Source organism: Tupaia chinensis, unplaced genomic scaffold (genome assembly GCF_000334495.1).
Source record: "Tupaia chinensis unplaced genomic scaffold, TupChi_1.0 Scaffold000403_1, whole genome shotgun sequence".
Lineage (NCBI taxonomy): Eukaryota > Metazoa > Chordata > Mammalia > Scandentia > Tupaiidae > Tupaia > Tupaia belangeri.
In genome coordinates, this window is record NW_006159905.1 from 195,518 (window position 1) to 203,729 (window position 8,212).

At 50.5% G+C, this 8,212-nt stretch overlaps 1 protein-coding gene across 1 annotated transcript in view; it reads left to right on the forward strand.

Moving 5' to 3' along the window:
• Positions 1-6,534: 6,534 nt before the first annotated feature.
• Positions 6,535-8,212, forward strand: part of LTA (lymphotoxin alpha) — a 3,547-nt gene continuing 1,869 nt past the window's right edge. The window contains exons 1-2 of the mRNA XM_006154251.3: positions 6,535-7,674; positions 8,078-8,185. Of these exons, the coding sequence (XP_006154313.1) occupies positions 8,087-8,185 (99 nt within the window). The 5' untranslated portion in view covers positions 6,535-7,674; positions 8,078-8,086. The remainder of the gene's footprint in view (positions 7,675-8,077; positions 8,186-8,212) is intronic.

Here is an 8,212-nt window from a genome sequence, read left to right on the forward strand (position 1 = left end):
CTCCTTCCACACTGACCTTCTTTTTGTTCTTCAACATCCCCAGCTCATGGCTGCCTTCTAGCCTTTCCAGGAACTGTTCCCTTCGCCTAGAATGCTTTCCTCCCAAACTTCGCCTGGTCACTCTGGCTTGTCATTTGGGTCTCAGAATTAATGCCCAAAGAAGATTTTGCTAACTATTGTCTCTAAGAGTGGTTCCCTGCTACTTTTACTTGTTCATTGTTACTGTTTATTTCATGAATTAGAAGGACAGAGAGAGACAGCATCCCCCGCACCATAATCCACCCCCAGCTTCCGCCAACCCCAAATCATAGGCATGCATGTACATCGTATAGGGTTAGGGTTAAGGTAGGTACCCAGGGAGGTCTCCAGATGCAAACCCAGAACCTTCCCATGTCGGCCAACCATGTAGAGCATCGTGTTTTACCGCTGCATCCGTCCATGCTCCCTCATTCCGCCCCACGGAACGCCCTCTCCCCGCCATCCTTATCGTATCATCCTGTCTAATTTTCTCATAGCACTCCTTATTGATTATTTCTCCATCTTATTTATTTTCTGCATGGCCCCACTGGAATGTAACCCCTGACTTGTTTGCCACCATCTCCTACTGCCAGGATGAGCACCCAGGTACGGTAGGGATTCAGTGAATGCTACACAGAGGCCCGGATGGGGCGAAGCAGGATGAAGTTCGACTTCCGGTGTGTGGCTAGATCAGGCTTACGCGTAGAGTCGGATTTCAGTTTGGGGTTAGGAATAAGACGAGTTGGTTTCAAATTAGTCTTAGAAACAGGGTTGGGTTGGCTTGAGGACAGGTTGTATTTTGGAGTTTATTCATTGGAATGTGTTTGGATAGGAGGTTAAGGTTCCAGTTGGGGCTCAGTTTGAGTAGCGAGTTGGGTTGAGGTTAAATTTGGGTTAGGGTTGAAGCCGGTACTGTATTAAGTCCCAAGTTAGGTTTCGAGTTAAGTTCAAGTTTGAGGCTAATGTCATTTTAGCCTCATTGGAAAGCTCAGACCTGAAACTCGATGCCACTAGTTTCTCCACAGAGACCACTATACGCTGTTTCCCTGGGCTTTGGGGCACAAGACTCCAGTCATCAGCCCTCCCACCCAGGGAAAGCCCCAGACCGACTTCTGGCCTCCCCAAGAAAGAAACCAAATTTCACACAACCTCTGAAACTAAGATTGAAACCAAGATTGGCCCATCTCAAGGAGCATCCTCCAGCGCTGTCACAAAGGCCTGTGTCAGGAGCCTCGCCTTCCCCGCTCCTCCTTCCTCTCCGCGCTCACGTCTCCCCGTTGCCCCTCGCCTTCCCCTTTCTGTCCCTGGTGACCCAGTCTTCCTCTCTGACAGAAGTTTCTCTTTTTCTCTCTGTTTTTCACTGTTAATTGCAATACTGTTTTTTTTTTTTAAGGTTTATTGTTATTCATGATAACACATGCTTGGGACAGAAAGAGACAGAAAAACACCCTCAACAGGGTCTCACACCAAAGTCCACTCCCACAGCCTCTCTCCAGCTTGTCAGGAACTCGGACACACACGCAGGTGCCTTGTGTGTCTTCAAGCCAAGCCCAGGGATCCAAACCTACAGTAAGCCACGTGGCTTCCAGTATAGCAATTAGCCTGCCTCTGACTGGGACACCAAGACTAGGTCCCATTATACATATATACATATTAAAAGAGTTTTGCTATAGGGCGTGCACACTCGCCAGAGAGACTGAGACAGAGACTGAAAGTGAGAAATCGCCCCCCAGAAGAGATGGCCACATTGCAATCCCTTCTCCTCCAGTCACCTCTCGGGATTTGGGGCATGCACACACACACCTGGTGTGAGTTTTAAGTTGCCGGGTCCAGGACTTGAACTGCGATCAACTACATGGGAACCCAGTGACATAGCCATTTCACCATCTGCTAGTCCCCTGTTTTATATGTTAATCTATCTTAGCTGGGGTGTCCCAGCTGTCTACTCACAGAAGCAGAAGGAGACAACATCCTGGAGAAGGACCCTCTGTAAAAGGAGGACACAGAAAAGGAGCAGAGGTCAAGGGGAAGACCAACAGTGACTCAAAAGAGAATAAGGTTAAACAAGCAAGAGGCTGAGATCGAAACCAAGAACTGTAAGAGACAGCCGTGACTTCTTCCCCATCACAGCTGGCCAGACATGAAGCAATGCAGGTTCTGCCCCGAAACTCCCTCCTCTCTTTCTCCTGCTGCCTCTGTGTGAATGCAGGCCCTGTATCCCCTGGCGGGGTCACCTCACAGCCCCCCTCACTGGCCTCCGTGCTTCCGGCTCCCCCTCCAGCCTCCTGCCCCCTAGCCCCTATCCGCTCCTCACAGAACTTCCAGCTCATGTTTCTCATATACCGACCTGGGTGAGTCTCTCGCTCCGAGTGTTTGGTGTCTCCCCATCCTATTTAGAATGAAACCCAAATTTCTTTTCTTGGTTTTAAACCACCCAGGATATGGTTCAGCTTACCTAAGCGAGCCTCTGCTCCTTCCCTCTGTACCCAGGGGCACGGCTGGGCACTTTTCTCTCAGATGGCTAGCCTTTCACACTCTCTTCCCTCCCCATCTCTTGGCCTCACTGCCAAATGCCTGAATCACCTCTCCCCTGCAGCCAGCCTTGATGGCTTGTCTGTGGGCTGCCAGGAGCTCCCTGTCATGGAGCTTATCACACTCCATAGCCTGAGAGTTCTGGAGGTCAGGGGGCTGTCTTCTCAATCTGCATCCCCGAAGCCTCAGACAAGGCGCCCATGCACGTGGAGCAGAGAGAAAGCTAACGCAGCGAGATGAGATGGAAACCAGCGGGCCTCAGGGCAGCCCCCAAAGTGCAGTGGCTTGGCATGAGAACCTTGGACTAGAGGAGACTGGGAGGCCGCAGAAGCAGCCTCAGAACCAAGACCTCTCTGACGTTCTTCTCTCCTGCCTCTCACTCTCCTCCCTCCCTTGTGAGGCAAGCCAGAAAATAGGACCCTTCTTCCTCAAAGCCAGTCATGAAGCCTAGAAATATCACTGTAAACTTACTCTGCCTTTCTGTATAAGAGCTGGCCATAAATAAATTCTTTTTTTTTTTTTAAGAATTCTTTTATTTAACTTTATTTATTTATTTTAATTTGACCAGAGAGGGACAATGAGAGAGAGGAAAAGAGAAAGGAAGCCACCAGGTCCAGGACTCAAACCACAGTTGGCCATGTGTGAGTCCAGCACCCTTAACCCCCACGTCACCTGCTGGTCCCCCCCTTTTTTTTTTTAACTGTTCAAAAGTTTTAATGTATGAGAAATGAACTTTTAAGTCAACTGAAGTGTATGAAGAATAAAACAGCAAATAAATTAGACCCATGTTTAAACAGAAGATCAACTAAACGTCCAAACTGAAGGATGTTAACTCGCACCAATAGACTTTGATTCCAGTCTCCTTTAAGAAGGCAGTCTTGAGACTAGCAGATGGCACAATGGTTACGTAGCTGAACTCCCACATAGTCAACTGCGGTTCAAATCCCAGACCTGGTGATTTAAAACTCACGCCAGGGGACCAGCAGTTAGCCTAATGGTTACATCACTGGACTCCCACAAAATTGACCGTGGTTTGAGTCTTGGACCCAGCAGCTTAGAACTCATGCTAGGTGCATGTGCGTGAATGCCAAAAAATCCAAGAAGAGAATGGAGAAGAGGGGATTGTCTTGGGGGTGGGGGAGTTGATTTCTTGCATTCTGTCTCTCTGTCTCTCCTGCAAGCACATGTGCCCTATAGCAAAGATTCCTCTCTAAAAAAAAAAAAGAAGAAGAAGAAAAGAAAAGAAAGAAAGAGATCAGTCGTTCAAACACAACTTTGCTATGAACTGGTCCAGAGATTGGCAGCTTATGGGAATGCGTAACAGGGGTGGTGATCAGGGACAGGTTTCCTTGGAGACGCTTTGATGGTCTTGTCTACACTAGAATCACTTCTGCTGCTTCAGCCACACTCAGAAGAACCCGTCTGGGCATAAATACATTCTGATCTACCTTGTCTGATAGTGAGTCGTAGGACCCTCATTCCAGAAAGATCCTGCCCCATATCCAGGAGGAAGGACTGCCATCCAGCCAAGAAGAATTCTAACAGACAGGCCTGGCTGGCTTCTCCCTGGGTCTATTACCATTCGATCATACCCTTTGTACAATTACATTTCTTTTTTTAAAAAAGATATATTTTTAACTTTTTAAATTTATTCATTCATTTATTTTAATTTGACCAGAGAGTGAGACACACATACACACACACAGAGGGAAAGTGAGAAAGCAAGCCACCAGGTCTGGGACTCAAACTGTAGTTGACCATGTGGAAGTCCAGCACCTTAACCACCACGCCACTTGCAGGACCCGTACAATTACATTTCTACACAACTATCTGGTTTTCACTCGATCTAAGCATAAAATAGTTTTTTCCCGAGTCTTTGAGTCTTTTTGTTTTAAGTTTTATTTATGTATTTCTTCCAGAAGAGAGAAAGAGAGAGACAGTACCCTAACAGGGTCATTGTGCCCTGATCCATCCCCAGCTCCAGCCAGCTCCAGATCAGCACACGCAAACCCAGTGTACCCAGGGAGGTCTCTAGACAGGAACCCTACCACGTGGTCAGCTCACAGAGCATCACGTTTTACCACTGCACCACCATCTGACCCCAAGGTCTTCATTCTTGAAGGCTCTCATGTCAAGCATTGACTAAATAAATTTACTAGGAGTGTTTGAGAGTTTTTTGCTAGAGGGAGTGTGCACGCCGCAATCCCTTCTCCTCCATTCTCCTCTCAGGATCTTGGGCACACCCGCACACATGCCTGGCATGAGTTTAAGCCATCAGGTCCAGCACTCAACCGCGGTCGACTACATGGGAGTCCAGCGACATAGCCATTACGCCAACTGCTGGTCCCTCATAGGAGTGTCTTCTGCAACCCTTCTGAGAGGTAAGGAAAGAGACGGTACCTTTTTTTCTTTTTTTCTTTTTGGGGGGGGTGAGGATCATACCTTTCTGCCCTTACAGAATGCAAAGAAATAATAGCTAAGACTAGAAATGCATGAAATGCAAAGTTGCAGGCTCTCAAGTAGGAAAAGGAAACAGGAAACACAGTTCACACACATCCTGAAGATTTCTGTGCCACAGGACACCCAGACCCCCACCACCCCTGAGCCTGAAGAGGCACCAGTGTGTCCACTGCAACGGAGGGCTTCATTCTCCCCCAGCCCCAGCCCCAGAAACCCTCCCGATGGAATCAGAACATCAGTAGCTTTAATACTATTTGAGGTGGCCAGTCGGTATTGCCTCAGCCTTATGAAAATGGAATAAAGCCATCTACAGATACTTCTCTTTTTTTATGCCTATAACTTACAAGCTAAGCGAAAACTGGCTTAGGGTCAGCCAGGTGGCGGGGTGGTTAAGGCGTCGATACCACATGACCGACTATGCGGTTCAAGTTCGAACCATGCAACTCGAAAATCACGCCAGGTGCATGCGTGTACATGTCCAAGATGCTGAGAGAATGGGGAAGGGACCGAGACAAACCAGGAGGTGCTTTCTCACCTTCTCCCTCCCTCTCTCTCTCTCCAGCAAGTGCATGCACCCTATTACAAGTTAAAAATAAATAAAGACTCACGTACAAGAATATTACATTAATATTTTCCATATTAACCAAAAATCAGAAACAAGCCAAATGCCCATCAACAGAAGAACACATTAGAGTATATTCGTATGGGGCCAGCAGGTGGCATGGTGGTTAAAGGCACTGGATTTCCACATGACCAATGGAGGTTTGAAGCCCGGACCTGGCGGCTTGCTTTCTCACTTTCCCTTTCTCTCTATCTCTGTCTCTCTCTGGTAAAATTAAATAAATGATAATAATGAACGGAATTAAATAAGTAAATAAATATTTTTTTTAAAAAGTGTATTCATACAATAGAATATTACATAGCAGAGTCAGCCCGGGAGCCTAGCAGTTAAGGATCCCACATGGTCAACCACGGCTCAAATCCCTGCTCCTGCAACATGAAAAACAACCAAGTGCACTTGTCCCCAAAATCCCAATAGGACGGAGAAATGGAGAAGGAATTGCGGCATCCCCACATCCCATTGGGTGGTACTTCACACTCCGTCTGTTTCCGTCTCTCTGTGATGAGTGCCTGCGCCCTCTGGCAATCAAAACAGAAAGAATATTGCATGGCGACTTAAAAAATCAAACATGACCGAGCCGTGCAACCACACGGACGACTCTCACAAAAGCAGTGTTGAGTGCAAGACGCCAAACCCGAGCTAGCACAGTCTGCGTGACTTCATTCTTACGAAGCAGAGAGCAGACCTGTGCCAGAGGGTGGCATGGTCATTAAAATGCTGGATCCCACAGGGTTGACTCCACAGTTCAAGTCCCAGACCCAGCTGCTCGAAAAACACACCAGGCGCATTACACATGCATGCCCAAAATCCCACAAGGAGAACAAGAGAGAACGGACGGCGGTGTGGCCATCCGCCCCACAGGGATGATTTCTCACTTCTCCTCTCTCTCTCACACACTCTATGGCAAAAATCTAAAAAAAAAATAAATAAATAGAGCAGGAAGAAGCAATTCATGGTGATGGAGGTCCAGAGTTGTTGGTTACCTGTTGATGGCATCTTTCAGAGGAGGGCATGAGGGGACCTCTGGTGACCTGAAAGTATGTGCCTGCTGGAGGCTGCTTAGCTACGTATAGAGGGGCACTTCATCCGCTGCACACGTAAGCGCTCCCTTTACCGAAGTGCTATACCAGCAAAAAGGAGAGCGAGATCCTGAACAATTCTAGAAGCAATTGGCTCTGCCAATGCCGTTCCACGATCACCAGCTCACCAAGGCCACCAGCCTTCAGGCCCTTCGGGGTGGAACTCGGAAACTTCCGCTATGAAGAACTCGGGAAGCCGTCTGCCGTGTAGACCCCGGAGCGTGCGTCTCTTTGGCGCTGTATAAATCTGATCTGTGGGGGCCACCTGAGGTTGGGACGAAGCGGAAGGTATCTGGGAGCGGGATGAGACTGGCATCACCTCCGGGCGAGGGGCCACGAAGTCTCTCCCAAGCCGAGGCAACTTTTGGAGTGGAAGGAGGTCCACTGAGGCTTGGCCAGGACCGCAGGCAGAAACCTGGATGTCCCAGGCAGGGCGTCTGCATGGACCCTCTGGATCCAAAACCTGCCTGATGACCTGGAAAGTATGCATACTAGGACAAGTGTCACAAGTCCTTTGGGGACAAGGACAGGGGCGGGGGTGGTAAGAGAAGGAAATGGGCAAAGAGAAAAGGCGGCAATCAGCCGGGGTGCAGACTACACGTGTGCTCTTCAGGGAAACGGGCCTGCGGTCCACACCCCGGCTGCTCCCCCTTCTCCTCCTCGAACTGACTGCCCTTTCCCTGGAACTCCTAAGCCTGACCCTACTCCCCGGCCCTCCCAGCCCCCGGTTCCCCTGACCCCACTCCCCTTCCCAGAACTCAGCTGCCTGAACCCCTGGCCTGCGGTTCCCTCCCAGGCCTCAGCCTTTCCTGCCTTGACTGAAACAGCAGCATCTTCTAAGCCCTGGGGGCTTCCCCGAGCCCCAGCCCCGACCTAGAACCCGCCCGCCGCCTGCCACGCTGCCACTGCCGCTTCCTCTATAAAGGGACCCGAGCGTCCGGGCCCAGGGGCCCCGCACAGCAGGTGAGACGCTCCTGCCCCCATCTCCTTGGGCTGCCCGGGCACCAGCCTCCTGCCCGCGCGTCCTGCCCTTCTGCCTGGCCCCCGGCCCCTCCTGTACCTCTGGCCTGGGCCCCCAGCCTAGGCCTGGGCCTGGGCCTGGGTGGGTTTGGTTTGGGCTGTTCCCTGCCGCGCTGACTCTCGCCTGCCAGTCTCTCTCGCCTGTCACACATTCTCTGTTTCTGCCGCGACTCTGCTCTGTTCCCTTCCTGTCTCTTTTTGTCTCCCCCTGCTCATCGTGGGGTTTCCCGGCCTGCACCTCGTCCTCTCCTCTGTCACCTGCCTTTCAGGGTGGCTGACTCTGAGGGCGGGAGGTCCCTCTTCCAAGGCGCACCCCACCCCACTCACTGTCTCCCTCTCTCTGCAGGTTCTCTCCATGACACCATCTGGACGTCTCTGCCTCGGGAGGGTGCACAGCGCCCCCCTCCTCCTCCTGCTTCAGGGGCTGCTGTTGGCCCTGCCGCCCGGGGCCCAGGTGAGACAGCAGGAGACCGGGGCTGCC